Source organism: Lineus longissimus, chromosome 12 (genome assembly GCF_910592395.1).
Source record: "Lineus longissimus chromosome 12, tnLinLong1.2, whole genome shotgun sequence".
NCBI classification, from domain to species: Eukaryota; Metazoa; Nemertea; class Pilidiophora; order Heteronemertea; family Lineidae; genus Lineus; species Lineus longissimus.
Window position 1 is genome coordinate 6,229,259 of NC_088319.1, and position 19,936 is coordinate 6,249,194.

The following is a 19,936-nucleotide window of genomic DNA, read 5'->3' on the forward strand; positions in this document are numbered from 1 at the left end:
ACCAGATCGAACAATGCGCCGTGAATGCAAGCCGCTGACCTCGGCGGCGGAGAGTCAGTAGCCTTCTCTTTGATCTGGCACCGCATCCACTAAATTATTTATTTTTAACTGAGCGGCGGCGAATAAGCTGTCCTAATTTCACGTCAATCATCGACACACGCGATGCTTGGATGGGGCTACGCACAACAAAATCAGCGGCTCTAGTGTTGAGATTGGAATAGGTCTTAAATGCTGGTGACGACGGAGGAAATTGCGTGCGAATTCATTGATTCGTTTGCATGGGTCTGCCGATTTGTGGGCATGGATACTTATCAGCTGAGCAGGGTCAATCGTCACTGATTATCATATAGATATTAAAGGCCTACGCAGTCCTTTTCTCTCGTTTGGTCTGCTTGTAAGCGGTGCAATGTAAGTCTAGCTAAGCGATTTTTTCAGCTTACTTCAGTCTTAGTTGATTGAGGTTGCCGATCAACATGCTACCAGCTTTGTTATCTCCGAATTTTTGAAGCTCTACGTATTTTATTTATAGTGAGATGATTAAAGATGATATTTTACAACCGAAAAACGGCATTATTCAAGCCTAAACTGCCGCACGCATCGGCAGGAAATCTGCGCTCCAGATGCCGGGAAATCACGTCTAAGCCATTCTAGAATTCAAAATTTCGTGATTTGGATGCATTGATTCATGAGCCCATGAGGAAACTATGTTTAAGCATTGTTTAAGTCTTGTCTTGTGTTTAGATCAATAACTGATTGGAAGTGGAATTGACATTAATTATGAATTAATATCAATGTTCAGTATGTTCTAAGGTTATTTGTGCTGTGTAACTTTGACAGTGTTGAGTCACCAAGTAATTGATTTGAGATAGTTATGTAGTAGAGTTTGCATAAAGTCTTAATTTTAATGTTTTACTCACAATCTGTGTTTTGTATTACAGGGATCGTAAGGTGACCTGTCATTGCCCTTTTCTTTCTTTTCTTTTTGTTCGGTTCTTTTGGTTGCGTGTGTAAACGTGTATATAACATGCTCCAGAATATGCTAGTTGAATAAATATACCATATCCGGAAAGAATCTAGCCTTACTTTAATTCTGCTTGGCTATACATGCCTCATACAAAACATCAAAATACGGTCACTTAAAATGTTTTTTTGGATATTTTGATATGTGGGATGGTTAGATGGTGTATTAATGAACTCATTTTTGCAATATTCTCATTTTCGTCAAAATCTGTATGTTCACACAGTTTACACTGTAACTCGGAATTGACCTGTGCGCATTCCGACTCATTTTGCTAGCACGGGTCACAAATAAGTAATATACAGGAATAGAGAAGTGTCTAGTTTTGTTGGGCTACTTTCTTGTAGCATTCATCGCAAACTTTTGTGCTTGATGAGTTCATGCCATAGAAAGAGTTGCTAAATGAATGCATCTGACTCGTATAGCAAATAGAAATACGACTCGATTTCAATGACAGGAGCCAAATGAGTTGTGACTTTCGCAAGTTGGGCAAAAAATTATTAGATTGCGCACAGCCAAAACACAAACCTTTTCATATGTGTTGAGAGCAAATGCAATGCCTATCACGGTATCAGTAGATTGAGTCATTAAATGCTAAATAAAAACAGGGGTCATTTTCATAATAAGCTGTACGGCAGCTTTGCAAACTGAACCATTTTCCAGGAGCAATTTCTACTTTTGTTATGTGAAATGTGTCCCTATTTATCGCTGTGATTCTTGGATCCTGTACTTGCTCTCGTGAAATTGTACTTGGAACAATTATAACACCTTCACAGTTCTTTAATTCTGAGATGTATGTTGAAAAAGCAAACTGAAATGATCTTCTCACATATTCAGGAGGATGCATGTTTGATACAATCTTGCCATTTGGACATAACTTCCAGCCATTGCTGTTTGATAATGCATGATTTGATTTGTATTTAGCAAGTATCTCTAAACAATCTGGAGCAGTGAACACATGTGAGTGGCTCTGGCAAAATCAGGCTCTTCTCTCCAAAGATGAAAATTGAGTTATGAGCATTTCTTTAAAGAGTACTTCATAAGCTTACCAGAACTGAAGAGATTTTTGAAATCGGTTAAGAATTATGATATTAGTGGCCATTTTAAGGTCGAGACCTGTGAAAGTCTCTTCTGAGAAAAATGGGTTTAAAGTTGCCTGTTAGTATTCATTTCAAAAGTCCATAGCAACCAAAGTTATTTTTCGACATACAGCTGTCAACTTTTGCAGGATGGTGGACTTATACTATAGAAAGCATAATTTAACAGGAATTCTGCCCTACTTGACTTATTTCGACCAAAATCACTAGGCAACTTTGAAGCCCATTTTCTTAATTTCTATTGGACTTGGACTGAACACATCCTAAGCGTCTTCCATTATCTCGCTGAAAGTATTGGGAGGAAAACCTGAATATCAACCTGATACTCAGGGGCGAGAAAATAAAAGACCGCAAAGGGGGGGTGGGGTGGGCAAAAGGATCCTCCGATCCCCACAGCCCAAAGTTCCAAAAGACAACGTAAGCTAATAAAATTGGGGCCGAGGCGACCAACATGGCACCCAACGGCCATACGCTCAATCCCCGTAGAATACGGGGCAAAAGCTTCTGCCCAGAGATCCTAGAAAGCGAAATACGAAGTGGTCTCTCCTTGGCCCGGGAGCTCAATTTATACTACGCTCGACAATAGAAGACGCTTATGGTGTGAACACATCCTAAGCGTCTTCCATTATCTCGCTGAAAGTATTGGGAGGAAAACCTGAATATCAACCTGATATGGATTCCCGAAAACATTCCATATCACCATTCCAGCTTTTTCCCCCAATACCCCATCACCCCATCACCCATCACCCCACAACACCCAAAACCATGAACAGCACATGGATGTCCACAGGCAAAGCTCATGGTATCATGGGATGGCAGGAACGACAACTTACATAGACTGAAGAAGAAACTTTTATAATATCCGCTTTAATTACAGAAAATATAAACCTTCAACCCATTTGACAAGAGTTTATCAATTACAAACGCTACCTTAAAAGTGATACAATTATGGACACACTCGACAGAAATGGATTATCCGAACCAAGACCAATACATTAACAAAACGACACCTAGATTGCATGATTCAAAGTGTTAAATGTTGCATAGCGTTGGTAATCAGATTCAATCTTTCCCGACAAAGCTGGTGACGAAGCTAACCTCTGAGCCAACTGCGCCGGCTCTTTCAAAGAATCCTCACGACTGTAATAACTGCATGAAGATTCTTTGAACCAACCAACATGCCTCATAGTCTGGGAATTGGAGTCAGCCGCCCCGGACAACTTCAACGTTATGGCACAACCCGACCTGAGACTATGAGGTGTCTCCCCCTCGTAGATATTGAGCGTCGTCAAATACTCCAACAAGCGGGAATACATCACTGCATATGAGACACATTGATCTAATACCTTACCCGAGTCACTTACTAGCCTAAAGAGGTAACCTAGCGAAAGATCTACCCCAGCGCTTTTGGCCCAAGCTGAGTAGCGCTCCAGTGCGCTTACGGGGCATAGAGCCGCGTTATCACATCTCTTGATAACAAAGGTGTTACACCTCCCATCTCCTCTTATGACTTTCGTATATGTATGCGAAACAGCCATGCCAGTGTTATCAGCAAGATATCTAACCGATTGACTAGGAGCGCCCGATAAATCGGAAACCCTGTCACCCGCAAAAAATTGTAACTTAAAGAACGCCTGGTCTCGAAACAAAACGAAACGCTGACGCAAAGTGATATCTGGCCTAGACAACTGGTTATCTATGTAAGAAGAGATTTTCTCCAATTTAGAGAGAAATAACGGCTTGGCCTGTTTTGGAACTATCTGGGCCTTAGCCTGCTCTTCCGAAATTTGCTTCAAGTACAGCTTTATGACATTTGATTTTGCGGGATTTCCGGTTTCCGATTTCGTACACCATTCCTTCCCCCTGCCTTCTTCCTCAAATATTTTTGATAATCTTTGAACAATGGTTATAAGAGTACCATGGGCTAATCTTGTCGGGCAAAGACATGTTGATAACGATTTGTCTCCCAAAAACAGACACTTTACATCATGAACTTTTGTTTTGCCATCCACATCCCTCCAAACCAAATACCGCCTTAGATGTTGAGGAGTACAAGACTGAATATTGACATGAAAAGGCAACAATGAGAAAAAAAAAAAAAAAAAAAAAATGCTCCAAACTAAGCTGCCCACTCGTTTTCCTTTTAACCATTTCGGAGTTCAAGTGTCGCTCATCCAAGATATCCAAACGATTGTTTATGCCCTGCAAATCGATGCCCGACAAAAGACGCCGCCGACTCGCCATCTGAAAAATTAATTACCCTTTTTAAAAGAAAGCCTATAGGCAATTAAAGGGTATTTTAAACCATCACCATCAAGCTTATATCCCAGCTTTGAAGGAATCTTAATAACTCTTTTTTGACCTTTTTGACCCAAGCATATCTTAGAGATAGAGTATGCACGGAGGATTGGCAAAGCAATGGAAGCCTCCGGCGTTAACAAAACAATCATAGTCAAAGCAGACACTGTTTGCTGAGCTAAGAACGACAAAAGAGATAATACAAGATTATCTGGTGGAAAAACGTACGGGTTGCCCTCCTTTGCCACATTCTGAGCAAAAACATTGATGCCAGATGAAAATGGCGAAGGTGAAGGAGTAAAATGTCGCAGAGACAACCGATTATTATCCAACATGGCGTTGGAATCCAGCGCCATGAGATCAACAGAGTGCGGGCCAAATGCCTTTTGGACAATGGTCCAAACCTCGTCTGCGAGCGTAATGTCATCGGAACTTAGTGATCTAGATGGAGCATCTGCAGGGTTGAGCTTAGATGGCACATAGAAAAGCCTCAAATCTATACTATTTTGAAAGACGAATTGAAATATGAGCTTCAACAAATCATTCAAAGGAGAAGATTTTGAACCTTGGTTTTTCCATGCAAAGATGAGCGGCTTATTATCCGTCAAGATATCCACTCTTTTGCCAACCAAATCAGGCTGCATGGATTGCAACGATTTTAACAAAGCATCAGCTTCTTTTAAAATTATTGGCCGCTTATCATCCTTGTCCCAGAAATCAGAAAAGCTCAAACCCGCATGCTCACCCTCTGTGACCACCGCCCCGTATTTGAAAAGCGATGCATCTGTTGCGAGAACAATCTGCTTATGTGACTCCCGACGCCACTTCAAACAACCACCCCACGAATCTAAAAATCTCCAATGTTCTATTTCAGCGCGTAACTTGCCAGAAACTTGAACATCCCTACTATTTTTTAGGCCCATTGATATTGCCGCATTTACTTCTCTAGTGTAGAGAGCAGCTGCTGGAACTGCCAACAACATTGACACACATTTGCCTGAAAATCTTTGCAACGTTTTGATATTGATCTGCTGGCACGACAGGATATAATCACGCAAAGCCCCAAAGCTAACTTTCTTATAGTCCGGGAGAATATAAGCTAATCTAGCTGAATCAACCATAAACCCCAAATATTTGAGATACGTCCCAAAGTCGAGCTTACACTTGTGAATTGCAAATGTGTAACCCAATCTCGTTAATAGCTGCAACAAAGCATAAGCAATTACCTCTATTGGAAGATGCTTTACGTTAGAAGTAGAGAACACTGCCTCTACGGCTAATCTATCATCGATATACTGAGCATTGCGAATGCCAAATGTGCGCAAATACGTTGTTGCAAACATCCCAACCATTTGATAGATATAAGCGGAAGACTTCCACCCGAACGGCAAAGATCTACAGCGGAAAACCCAACCCCCAAACTGTACGCCAAAGTAAGATGAACTGGAAGGGGACAGGAGAACATGATCATACCCGGATTTCTCATCCGTTGAGACCATTCTCGCATTTTCATCAACTAGCCTATAAACATGTTTAAGCGTTTCCAATTGAAACGGAGAATCCTTAATCCATAAATTTAAGTATCGGTTGTCTATGCAAAGCCGTGGTTTTGTAGGCTCGACAGTAAGCGGCATGATGATGGATGGTAATTGACACTCGCCCACCCGACCAACTAATTCCATTGCCCCCGTTTTAACACGCTGCTGAAGCTCCGAGGCTATAAACTCCCCAAACTGCTGACAACTGTTGGAATTCGGGTAGTATCGAGAAGGCGGGGTATCCGAGTCAAACGATTCACCTTTAAAGTTGCCCTTAAATGGCCTGAAAAAATCATCCACATTAACACCGTCTGTTAGCCATGATAATACTTGGCTAGAAACAGGACAAGTATCAGAAACATGGCCAATGACTTCCCGCCATTGATCTAAATTTTGATGAACTTGACCTGCTACAAAATGATCAGGGTTTCGTAGTGGCAGCTCGTTCAAATCAAAACATACACCGTCATTTATAACGCTTTCAAAATCCGGGCATTGGTGGGTGGAAAGCCGAGGTTCACGCCCATCCAGAGTTGTCCACAGCGGCGACAGATGCTTGGATGCTACTGCTCTCTGCGGATCAAACGGAATCTGGAATTCCCAATCCTGGATTTCGTAACCCAAAATGTCCATACCCTAAAACAAAGAGAGCAGTAGCTTTAAAAGTCGCAGCAGACAAATCCGACGGACGCGAAGCCCGGCCCCCCACCCACGTGAAGATGTAAATCTCCACTAGAGCAGAATGCTCCGGGAGGGGACCTACTTCGTTTTTGCCATCTTCGATGCCTCTTTCATTTTATCGCAATCACGATAAAAATGATCTGGTGAGTTACAAAAATAACATTGATAATTATTTGGAGGAGAGGAATCCGTTCCCCTACCCCTGCCGCGCCGGGCACCTCTTGACGCCCCACCCCTATAGGAATCAAAGAGCGGATTCATCATCTGCTGCAAAGATGCAACCGCAGCAACCTGGCTATACAAATCCGTTAAAGGTGACCTATGTTGAATGGACGGGCTTGAGTTTGGGCTCTCTTCAGGTTTCACGGTTTCAATCGGCTTCGGTTCGACTACCTTTTTTAGCGACTTACTAATGGCCTTGGTGATAAGCTCACCCGTACCACCACCCAACACCGTCAAGATAACATTAGCCATGTCCACCTTTCCTTGGTAACGCCTTGCCTGACGATATAAATCGTCGAACAACTCCATGTCCTTATGCGAAACAGAAGTAGCAGCCGCCGCTAAATCCTCCAGGTACAGCAACATCAACGACTCATTGGGCTCTTCATGTAATGCCAAGGACCTCACCTTCGCCTTTGCCTTCTGCACTGGATCAGCTACGGTCGCCTGGCACGCTATCCTCTGCACCTTCCTCGGTGGCTCACTTACATCATCCGAAACACCCGGTGGAGTGATGGGCGGGTCCTGAAATAGCAAAACCATTGTTATAACACAAGCACCGAAACATAACATTCTACCCATCCGAAATCATACCACCCAGAGCACACCAGCCGCATCTTATACCACATGCTCACATAACCATTTCCAGAGACCATGAACATAGCCGACAGATAATCACCCACTTTAACCGCACAACCGATAGGACTGAAGCTATTGACTTACCCTAAGGGGCTGCCCTACTGGCTGGCCGATTTCGTTCGCTAGCACAATTGCATGGTGCAATAAAGCCACTCCAGCTCCACTTTGTTTGCCGAGGGCGGCAAGGACGTCTCCGATGTTTTCTCCGGTGAGTTTCTTGAAGGCTGTGGCGATACCATCGGAATCCAGATTCTCCAAAGGTTGATCCTTGCCCATCCTAGCCAACTCTCTGGGCTCATCAGGGCTACCATTGAACCGTGCGAACAGCGGCAGCAAACTTTTCCCCACCAGGGAATGCTTTTTCTTTAGGGTAGTCGGCTGAACCATCTGCAACACAAGAAATAATACATTACAAAACAAACCCCTGATATTTGAGCACTCAACAACCGCACTCTGCTATACTGGAGCCGCATATGGCTTGACACAAACTTTGACACGTTTATACCCCACGCGCCGATAGAGCATCCACGAACTATACTTCCATACATGGCACCCCCATGGGCAACAACTATGCAAGCCACACTGCACCCCCACGGGCCTGCCGATACCTACGGAACTACAATTTGAGCTTTACACAGCGTACCCCAACAGGCCCGTTGATACCAACGGACCAACAACTCAAGCTTACACATTGCACCCCTACGGGCTTGCTGGTACCCACGGACCAACAATTTAAGCTTTACACATTGCACCCCTACGGGCTTGTTGATACCCACGGACCAACAATTTAAGCTTTACACATTGCACCCCTACGGGCTTGTTGATACCCACGGACCAACAATTTAAGCTTTACACATTGCACCCCTACGGGCTTGTTGATACCCACGGACCAACAATTTAAGCAGAGACAAACAGAACATATAAAACATAGACATAAACGAGAAATACGGGAAAAGACGAACACCAAATCCAAGAGAAGCAAGATCCGAAAGCACAGAAGCATAGTAGAGGCCAGAGCACGTAGGCCACAAAGCGGAGACTACACAGTAGGCGTAGCCGAAATACGGACAAAGGAAATCGAGAGCACAAAAGCGGCAGAAATTCTACTTACACCGAAGAATACCAAAGGAATAAAGCCCGGTCCGAGTGCGACGAATGTGAAATACGAAGTGGTCTCTCCTTGGCCCGGGAGCTCAATTTATACTACGCTCGACAATAGAAGACGCTTATGGTGTTGGATTCAAGGCATACCAAGGTACTGATTAAGAATGAAAAACTTTGTTAGAATTTCTATGTACTACAATTTTTTTGATTAAAACTACCAAAATCTCGAACACATGAACTCACTTGACCCGTCACAATGGTTACATAACACCAGGGTGGCCATCTTAGATTGACCACACCCATAAGAATTCACACACAGTATGCGCCCACACAATGAAAATATTTACATGGTTAATATTGAGGAAAAGTACTCCATCTTGTCTAGGTCCTTATCCAGGTAGCCTAAGTGAACCTCTAACTTCACCATAGTTAGAATACCCCAGGGCGGCGATCTTGGATTGACCACACCCTTTATAATTCACACACAGAACGCGCCCTTACAATGAAACTCTAATTTCCATGGTTTACTGTAGAAAAGTTCTTCATCATGATTGTCATCTTTAAAAGTCCTTACAAGGCAGTGATTGTTATCTTCAAAAGTCCTTAACAAGGCAGTGAAAGTTACTTTATTGTCTTCTGTTTTGCTGTTGCCTTCTTGTTTTGGACAGGCTTTTTTTTGGTCACCATGGCAACTTGAGGCACTGGCTCTGCAGTGACAAGCTCTTGGACTTCGTCTGAAAGAGTAGCTGGTTTAGGGCATGTAAGGTCTCTTGTTTCCGGGGTGCAAAACTCGCGAATCTCTTTGAACAGATATGCTTGTCTTGCATTGTTGAGGCCCCTGGCTGGCCTAACTGGTGGTCTTCCATCTTGTGGGGGCACATTGTTGTTTTTCAGCAAGTTGCAAGCTTCCTCATCTGATTCTGAGAATGCTTTGGTGTACACCACACCTGGATTGTTCGCATCGAATCTGAAGTGCTGCTGACTCTTCACACCATTGAACCGTTTGAAGTACTGCTTCAAATATCTGGTCCAGTCATAGGTTTGGACAATGATATTGCCCTGTTAGTCCCCCATACACTGTACACGATTTATATTGTTCTCTGTAGATGTTACCTACCTTCTTCACATCACACCGGCTTTTCTTGGCATCAAATTTCAGCATCTTGCGTTGAGTGGTCACGGCTTTAACATCATCTGGTTTTCCAAACCTCTGTATGAGACTCCTAAGCATGTTGAATATGTCTGCACCAAGGAAAGGTATCATGGGCTTGTCACACTGATATTTGACAAGAATGGGTTGCAGTTCTCTGCATATGGAGATGTAAACCTGCAGCATAGGAACAGTCATAAGATCCGTGGTAGCATTTTCAACGACTGTGTAACTCTTGCAAGTTGGCTTTGTCACCCTTTTGTCTTTCTTCTGGACAGCTTTGACATATTCGATGACATCCGGCAAGATTTCCAAAGCACGCCTGGCCACCGGCAGATTCTCTACCCAACGGTGTTTACAGAACTGCAGTCCAAATTTTGAAGTACCAGTCACAGACGCATATTTACTTTGCCTAGCTGGGGCATCATGGAACAAATAGAAGAGGCTGGTGAAGAAATCCTGCAAACCTTTGAATACCTCGTTTTTTTCCATTGCATTTTTCAATGCACCATGAATTTGGTGCAACCCACATGAACCTATGTCCAGGAGACGTTTATCATAATTCTGCTCTATGTGAGATACCATTTCACGATGGAATTTCAGATTGACATTTGGCCCATCCATGCCTATCTGCAGAAGCTTACCAAGTTGAAGAGTTTCTTCGGTACATTCTGGGAAAGTTTTCACCAAATGGGCTGCATCGCCCTTCCCTAGAAATTCTGAACCGAAATACCTGGTGGATACTTGGTCAAGCTGCCAGAAACGAGCGTGCATGTCGAATTGTTTTGTTTGATTCTGAAAGTTGAGGCTCTCATCGAAGAGCAAAACGAAGGCCTCAGCTCGGTTAACATCAGATGTCAACAGGTTCCTGAAATGAGGAGCAATACCCCATCTTGCTAGTCGAGCGCACTTAGTCTCTCCACATCCAAACTCCTTGGCAATCACACTATCGGGAAACATCTTCTGGAAAAGTTTTGCACTTCCTTCACAAGATTTGTACGATGAATGCGAGGACACCACATGTAGGCACCAAACAATTTCAGAACTCAGTGTGTCCGATCGTGTTACGAATGTATCCATAGTATTATTAGGCCTAGTAGTGTTCATGACAGGAATCGGACCCGTTGGCTCTGGCGTAGTAGTGGAACTGGAAGTGCCGCTAGCCATAGGCGTACTCACCAGAGAATTGGGAGCAGCCCATGAAGAAATCAGGGTGGATTTTTTTCTATTATTTACACGTGCAATGTGTTTTTTTCCCTCCATATGGGACTTCAAGGCCGCCTCTCCCATGTTGCTCACATCAAACGGCTTGGTGCACACAACGCACTTTGCCTTATGCTTATTGTCATCCACACACCGCACCCATCCCTTGTATTCCGGCTTCTGTAGCCATTCCTCGTTAAACGAACAGGTGCCTGACATTCTTTATGTGATAAAAGGCACGCCGTCTCCTCTTACATTCTTACGATATAATGTCAAATTAAAGTTAATAGATTGTCACACACAACACAAATTCGGTCCTACTGACAGACAGCCACATGAGAATCCAGAGTTATCAAGGAAGCTGAGAGCAGCACTGTACAGGGTTAGAACCCCATTTTGAATGAGGCAATGTAGATGAAATTTGTCAGCACACCTAAAAGAAAAGACAGAAGTGGTCAACATGTGGTCAAATTTCGTCATCATTGACCAAGTTTTAAAAAATGGCCGAACCACTGTTCACTTGCAATACACATGGATGGATATACACAAGGAATATTCCTTGTGTATATCCATGTGTTATAGCAAGTGAACAGTGGCCGAACTAGAGACTTGTTTACGTGCTGTATCATACACATCGGACTGACATTTATTTCTTACCTGTTGCACTTGACCCACATGTCAGATTCATTGGAGAAAACGAAAAACGACCTCCCAGTTCTCAGAAATAATGTTTCAATGGCACGAATTACACATAACCTGGGCGGAACCCCGGAAACACCACATCTAGCCTCCTCAGCAAGAGGTGACATCATGGTCGATTCTGTCGTTGGCTCATCATCCCGGTCCTCGTATAAGACAGTGCTTATACTGTCTTCGTTACTAATCTCACTATCGTCAGTGGAGCAAACGCTTCCTCCTGGCATTCTTTATGCGATAAAAACACTCCGTCTCCTCTTACAATCTTACAATCGAGACGAAATTCAACAGTTGCCTGGCATATCCATCTCAAAATCACGGTCATTTACATACCGAAAGTGCCAAAACATTTCAATTGTACCCAGGTTTCATAATACACAAGACGTGTACATGTCAATGCATGCAGAAGGATTCAAGGAACCTCGATCGGGAATCCCCGTGTGTGAGTTTCCTTTGTTATCACGGGGCGGCGCTGATGTCGAAACAAGCATTTATAATGTATGCGTTGGTCGGAGCACGTGGCCGACAAGTCCTGCGCCGATGTCTGATCGCTGAAGTGCCAAACGTAAGAAAGTAACAAGATAGTTTGAGAAATCATGCTCTTTTTTTTAAAAACAACATTGTTACATATTTCCATGACTTTTCCATGAATTTGTACAAAATTATTCTATTTCAACGACTTTTCAAGGCCTTTTGAAGAAAAATGAAATCCTATGACTTTCCAGGTTTTCCATGACCCGGACGAACCCTGTTAAGCCCTAAAAGCCTGTTGTCATGAATGTAAGCCTTAAAAGCGCCACATTCACGGCGACAGGCTTTTTTTAACTCGCCACGTCATGCCAAGCAGAAGTAACGTAAAGGCGAAAGTGGCGAGTTAAATGCCTGATGTGATGAAAGTGGCGACTTTGGGTCCTTCAACGTATGTTTGTGGTATGACTGTGAGGGTCGGAGCGGGGGATGAACCCCAAGTCCACGACCATGTCCATGGCAATGCCAATCATGGTCATGGAGTGTGCATTCCAGCCGGTATTGGCATTTTATGAAAAAGGCAAACCTGGCACCTGTGAGTGACAGTCACAGTGACTACAATCAATAGGCCTAGATGAATGAATTCAGAGCATATGAGATTTCAGATGTAGGCCTAGGCCTACTGCCTGACCACGTATACAGCAAAATGTACAGCACTGACTGCATGCAGTGCCTGCATGCACGCATGCCCTACCAGTACCACCGGGCCTACCACACATTAATTTGATTAAACGAAACCGATTAAACAAATCACCGACACGCTACAATTCGCAATTTATCATAAAAGCCACAAGAAAAATACTTCAAACCATTAAAAATTGATTTATTTAACAAACTTTCGCCGCAAAAATCGACTCACACTAGTTTCTCCGCCATCTTGGAATTTGTCCACTCGAGTTCCACTCTCGACGGGGCTGGGGTCAGTCATGTCGGGTAACTTTGCCGCCATGTTTGTTCGACAGTTCGGCAACTCGAGTCATATCAGCACTTCGATTGCAACTCGGGTCACTCGAGTAAAACTCGAGTCCCAATCGAAGTCGGCCTGCGTGTGATTTGTGTGTACATTTTATAGTGATTTTTCGTCATTTTGGAAACATTTGCAAATCCTTCTTTTCTTCACCAAATTTACAAATTTTACAAATCCAAACACATCAAACGTGATCTTCACAACCTGTAAAACCATATTACTGATTTGAAACAGTTAAATATACCACAATTAAGCCGAAAAACCAATACGTACAGCGACTGATGCGATCCAAACGTAAATACCTATTCGTCAGCCGTGTGCGTAATGAGAAGATGGCACAAACTGATGACGTCATAAACAAATTCGATACGGGTACGTCATACGGGCGGGAAATTTGAACTTGCCGGAACAATCTATTGTCTGTTGTCCCCACTCACCATGACTGCTCGGTTATCACTTACATTCAATGCAAATGGTATGCATTACTGTTCCACTTTGTAGGAATTTGGTCTCTTGCTGAGTAAGCTCCCTTGCTAACTTGAATCAGAAGGTTGATGAGATACAGGGCCATGTACCACACCGAATGATTGAAGTACAACGTCAATGACTGAGGAACAGGAAGTCGGTTAGAGACAATCTGGTCCCCCACTGAACTATTGACACACAACAGTGATTGAAAGAAGAGTTTTGATTTGGAATGGTGTAAATAATGACACGAACAACGGGATGCCGGAAGATGATCCTGTATTTCTCAAACTGCGCATGCGTTATACAGCATGTGGGTCATTCCATGCCATTCCACTCAATTTTTCGCCGACCCCCCTCTGATTTCGGTTTAATTTTGCACACTTGTGGGCACCGCTAAGAAATGGCCACATGCCAAATTATAGCTTCATCCGGTTTTTTTTCACGGCTCTAGAGCATTTTGAAAATCTGACTGTTTTGGCCTAATTTTGCAACCCCGCATCAGAAATCGAACCATACTCCCTACTCCTGGACCCGAGAAGCATAAATTTTGTATCATTGGAAAGGGTAGGCAATACCCTTTCCATTGATATGTGACACGATGACCTTTCAAGGTCATCCAATTTTCAAGGTCATTTGATGTGACCTTGACATTTGACGTACTTTTTTAGGGTATGAGTATCGATCAATTTTTTTCAAACTTTAGGAAGTTTTAGCCAATGATGTGGCCAATGTGTCCACAAAGTTTCATTATGGGGAATTTAGTTGTTTTGGAGATATTTAAGGAAAACTGCATGAATGAGTGGCCTTCAAAGGAAAAAAAACCTTGCACATACATAATTCACCAACACAATTTATTACACTATACACTATTTGTGCAAAGATCTTGCTATAAACAGTGTCTCAGTAACCTGCACCATTGAAATACTAGACAAGGACCGAGCAGGCTCAGTGCATTTGGTATGGCCACTGAGAGCCTTCCTTTACTTTTGTCCTAGTGGAAAGAACGCATTTTGACAGCATTTCACATTGATTTAGCATTGCTGTTGTCCAAAGGAAAAAAGCAATATCACAAGTACGCTAACAAACTATTTGTTGCCCTTTAGAACTTTGACTTTACTAGTTTTGGATGCATTTGAATAGCGTTTCACGGAAAGTTTGTTTGGTTCATCTGCTGGATAGAAAGAATGCAATTTCTGCGTTCCTGTTATTGTGATCGCATCCCCAAGTCTTGTCTTTAACCAAACCTCATGCTCGGAAATGTCATCCTTTGGACACCATATGGAAATGATACCTGGAAGGCTGTCATTAGCCCATTCAAAGAGATGTTGTGGTGTCTTAATCTGGCAGTCAATAGGTCTTTGAAGACTTGCCCTAGATGCAAGTCTCTTTATAGTACCACCTACTCCATCACATGGGCCTTTCCCATGTGCAGTTGCGAAAAAATGCCATTCTGCTGGCATACCAAAGTCCTCCTCATGAAAGTATAGATTGACAAAATTCTTTCTATTCTTGTACTGAGCGGCCGAACCGTCTGAAAAATATACGACCTTTTTAGGGGTGACCTTCGATTTTATAACCTGCATTAACTGTTTCTGAAAAAAACTTACAGCCACTGTGTCGTGAGTCAGACAGTCAGATATCATCACACAACTGATAGAGTGAATAATGTCATTTGTCTTGTAATAAACCACTGAAGGGTGTAGCGTCACCTGTTCATTTGCCCAGTAGTATCCTTGTGTGGCATCCTGCACCACAAACGCATAGTTCTCGCTAAAGTCACTCCAATAATCTCTCTTTCATGCCAATAACCCCCGGACAAAATTTGCATTCGCCCAAAAAGCACTCTGGTTTACCAGGGTTACAAGACATCTCAGCGAGCAAGTTATGGTATGTTTTTTCCCCAACAGCGCTCAACATTAACTTACAATTCTGATGAATCGTACACACACACACATTATGTGTTCCTGATGCTCCAGCTAAAACACATTGTTTTGGCCTATGTTCCGAGAATTTTGAAAGTCCGACTTGAATCCCGGGATTTTCTGATTTCAATAATATGTATGCTTCCTTAAGGTTACACAAAACGAGACGTTTCTGAACATGTATCCTTCTCCCCTCTTCCTCTGAATATATTGACTTAAAGTCCTTTTTCCCTGGCATAACACGGCTGACGGTGTCTGATAAATAAAACTCACGAATAACCTGGATCACATCGTTCCCAAGTTTACTCCCGAGTTTTGGATTCGGCGAAGCCATTATTCCGTGTTCCTCCTGGAGCCTTTTTGCCGTTCTCGCCATCCAATTCGTAACATTGAATTCCTGTTCAATTCGCTTTATGCTCCACGTTTTGGGTAAAAGTGTGAGAATGCATATTTTCTCACTCCGTGTAACATTTGGAAATTTTTCTTTCAATTGACTGACAATCGTATCATAATCGTCCTGGTCTGGATTCATTTGGAAGACATCACAGACTCCTGCCTGTAGCTGCTCCAGCTTTCGTTTACCGTATCCTTGGAGCTTTATCCTTTTGGGATCCAAGGGCGTCTTCCCTAAAACCGAGAATGTTTCGTTGACTGTTGGCAGAGCGAATGTTTCTATCATTTAGGTGCTGGCTGTAGGCATAATAGTTGGATCTTCTATCTCGGAATTTCCTTCACCTGAAAAATAATGTACATTAGTTATAGATCCTGCCCGTTGAACGTAACTTCTGGACTCCGTGCAGTGCTCAACAAGTGCTACAATTCGAATTGAAATAGCTACGATAAAGCCCAATGTGGTAGAAATTCTTCTACTAGCAAGCATCAGATTTTCACACGCGCGGTTGAAACAAAATGTTTTGTGTTTCAAGTTTACATAACACTGCAGTTCGCCATGTCCTTCATGCGGTTACAGGGTGCGGTTGTAGGCCTACATTTTCTGAAGGTGTCCTGGTTTCCTCCTACATTACAACTCAATGAAGAATATACATTGTAATGCCTAAATGTACTTTACCTTGTGTGCTACTACCGCTCTCTTGCTCTGAACCATTGGTATCACTATCAGTATCCGCATTCGATGTTGTAGGCCTGTCACGTTTTGGCACCTCAGTGCGACAGTCTCTGCAAAGTTTCTTGCCGGGTATCAGTCTTGGATTAGGATGGAGTTTTGAAAACTCTAGACTAATTTCACGTAATCCCCGTTTCACAGCCTTCTCTGGATGTATCGCAAAAGGATCCATGCACTTGTTTTCATTGCATGAATAAAGCCTTAAGTACTTGTCATAGTGATGATTACATGCAGACGTCAATGTAATACCGGCACTTATATCACATCGAAGATGCAGTATTTCCAGTTGATTCTTATCCAGAGAACGAAAGATGTCCGAAGGCCGGGCACGACAATCCTCTTTAAGATAGGTTCCTATGGAGCAGGATTTCTCATTTGGGAAAGACATATTCTCCTTCTGACACAGCACTGTGATGTAAGCACAATGAACATAAAGATATGGTGCAATACCAGGTATAAATGGTTCAGGGAATCTGCATTTCCTGGAAATGATGCAATGCCTTCAAATCATTCTTAAATATCTCCAAAACCACTGAATTCCCCATTATGAAACTTTGTGGACACGTTGACCACATCACTATTCTGATAACAGGTGTTTTAACCCGTCTTATTAGATCTAGGTTTTCACAAGCAGCCACACCCAAAAGAGTTTTCCCTTCTGGTACTATCACAAAGTACAGACTGTGACATTTTCCACCATGTTTTACATGCAATCTACAAACACCTTTGTTTTCAATTTCAGTTCCATTGTAAGCTGTTAGCTTGACCTTTTTCTGGTAAACTTTGGGTTTGTTTTTTAACTCTTTCAAGCCCAGGCACGAGTATACTCGTGATGGCCAAACATGACGGATTGCCCAGGCACGAGTATACTCGTGATGGCATATTGGCCCATTTCAAACTGGTTTCTGCTTTCCTAGAGCCTTCTATACGCCTCCTACTCACAGCTGATGAAACTAACGATCTATTCCAATCATTTGACAGCCTTGCAGACGATATTTAGTTATTTGGCGGTCGGATAGAGGGCCTCAAATGACACATGTCAAAACCAACATGGCCAGTGCAAATCGGTCCCGATTTTTTTCGACAAGAGAAGTTTTAGACGCGCTTGATGGTGATTCTGGTTCTGAATTGGAAGTCAATTCTGATTCAGAAGGTGAGGAGGAAAACTCTGACGATGCTCAGGCCCCAGATTATGGGGATAGTGGTTCAGATTATGAGCCTGAGGCTTCAGGTTCAGGTAATCAGCATGCATCTACTGACATTAGTGATAACGAAAGTGATACAGTAACTGCTACACCTGCCAATGCCCCTAAACATAAACGGGATGCAAGTCCTGCCCCATCTTCTGATAGTCCTTCATCAAGAAGCCCTTCCCCCAGCCTAGGGATCCAGTGCAGGCCCAAGGGCGGGGCAGGGTCCGAACACGTGGCGGTGGTGTTAGAGTTCGTGGACGTGGACGTGGACGCGGTGTAGGGGGAGGGAGGGCTGGCCGTATTGCACCCCCTCAGAGACCTTGGGATGGTGATCCTGCTGAGCTACCTGATTTGCCAGCATTTACAGGAGATCCTAAAGTGAACCTTGACTTTGGAGATGGCTTCCCTACTGCTCTTGAAGTTGTTGCTAAATTTCTTGATCAGGATTTTTTCCGTCATGTCAAGGAACAGTCAAATCTATTTCATAGGCAAAAGAAACAAAGTGGTAAAAGGTATTCTGTAAATAGCTATGTGGAAACTCACCAGACAGTCACCATAGCAGATCTGAAAATCTTCCTGGCTATTTTGATACACATGGGCCTTGTAAAAAAACCACATATTCGAGATTACTGGTCTATGAAAGGGGTGAACAAAACTACATTTGCTAAATCCATTATGCCTAGGAATAGGTGGTGTTCTATCCTGTCTATGCTTCATGTGGCAGATAACACACACTACATACCTAGAGGGCAAGATGGACATGACCCTCTTTATAAAATGAGGCCAATAACTGATATGTTTCTGCAGAAATTCAGGGATGCTGTGTCTCCAACCCGAGAGATCAGCCTAGATGAAGGAACATGTGCATTCAAGGGCAGAGTGTCATTTCGTGTTTACAATAAAGATAAGCCAGAGAAATGGGGGATAAAACTCTATGAAGTCTGTGAATCCAAAGGTGGTTATTGCTTCGAATTTGAGGTGTTCACCGGACGAGAAAACCAGCAGACCCAGGATATTACTTACCATACAGTGATGCGTCTCTGTGATCCCTATCTGGACAAAGGGCATATTTTGTACATGGACAGATACTACAGCAGTCCAAAGCTATATGATGAACTGTGGAATAGGGGAACTGTTGCCACTGGGACTGTGATGGCCAACAGAAAGGGACTTTCACCTCATGTGAAGGACAAACTGAGGAACAAGGGAGATATCGTTGCTTGGCGCGAGGGCTCTCTACTTTGTCTGAAGTGGAAGGACCGGAAAGATGTGTTGATTCTCTCAACACAGCACAACAATGCCACCCAGCAGGTCATGGTAAGAGCTCAAGGGGGTAGAAGACCCAAACAGAAGCCAGTTGCCATTCAAAACTACAACGACTTCATGTCAGGAGTAGATCTTAGCGACCAGATGATGCAGTACTATGCATTCAAAAGAAAAACTCTAAAGTGGTGGAAGAAATTATTCTTCCATATGATATACCTTGCTCTTGTCAATGCAAGATGCATCTACAACAAACTGCTTGCTGCAAAGGGAGATGGCAAGGTGGCTTTGAAACCTTTTCTTGAGGATGTCTGTGAGCAACTTGTAGAATCTGCTGGTGTCGACCGGGATGATGATGACATTGATGACGGGGACGCCGCGAGACTCGTTGCTCGTCATTTCCCATCCCAAATCCCCCCACAGACAAGAAGCAAAAGCCCACCAGGCAATGCAAAGTCTGTTTTGCTCAAGCCCAACATCAGAGAAGAGTAGAAAATAGAGGGAGACCTGATAATAGACGAAAAGAAACATCCTACTGGTGTGAGGAATGTGGGGTTGCCCTCTGCGCTGTCCCATGTTTCCGGCTGTTTCACACAGTGAAAAACTACCATTTGATTTAGAGGTCAATTTGAGGCAAAAACCCCAACAAACTTTGTAAATATGTTAGAACATTGTTCCTTTTCAATTGGAATCAAGTTAGGAGTTACAAAATACAATTATTTTCATAATCTGGTGACTTTATTGACTAAAAACAGTTTTCCGCAACTTTTCCAAAAATTCAGATGACACAATTTCACAGGATTTTGGGACAAAACATACAAAGTAA

General features: G+C 43.1%; 2 protein-coding genes across 2 annotated transcripts; one reads left to right on the plus strand and one right to left on the minus strand.

Moving 5' to 3' along the window:
* Positions 1 to 4,273: 4,273 nt before the first annotated feature.
* On the minus strand, positions 4,274 to 8,636 carry LOC135496488 (uncharacterized). The gene is made up of 4 exons (XM_064785849.1): positions 8,605 to 8,636; positions 7,578 to 7,880; positions 7,263 to 7,379; positions 4,274 to 6,587 (listed from the first exon to the last, which is right to left on the minus strand). The coding sequence occupies exons 2-4, from the start codon at positions 7,878 to 7,880 to the stop codon at positions 4,368 to 4,370; spliced, it is 2,640 nt and encodes an 879-aa protein (XP_064641919.1). The 5' UTR covers positions 8,605 to 8,636; the 3' UTR covers positions 4,274 to 4,367.
* A 9,988-nt stretch (positions 8,637 to 18,624) lies between these two features.
* Positions 18,625 to 19,602, plus strand: LOC135496489 (piggyBac transposable element-derived protein 4-like). Its single transcript, XM_064785850.1, has one exon. The coding sequence runs from the start codon at positions 18,625 to 18,627 to the stop codon at positions 19,600 to 19,602; it is 978 nt and encodes a 325-aa protein (XP_064641920.1).
* The last annotated feature ends 334 nt before the right edge of the window (positions 19,603 to 19,936 follow it).

Bases quoted from the DNA above. Each gene is read 5' to 3' on its own strand.
- LOC135496488 (XM_064785849.1), bottom strand. From the start codon at position 7,880: ATGGTTCAGCCGACTACCCTAAAGAAAAAGCATTCCCTGGTGGGGAAA. The intron at 7,380-7,577 runs GTAAGTCAATAG...TTGCTATTTCAG, and splicing joins CAGTAGGGCAGCCCCTTAGG to GACCCGCCCATCACTCCACC. The intron at 6,588-7,262 runs GTGAGGTCCTTG...TCTTTGTTTTAG, and splicing joins TGCAGAAGGCAAAGGCGAAG to GGTATGGACATTTTGGGTTA.
- LOC135496489 (XM_064785850.1), top strand. From the start codon at position 18,625: ATGAGGCCAATAACTGATATGTTTCTGCAGAAATTCAGGGATGCTGTG.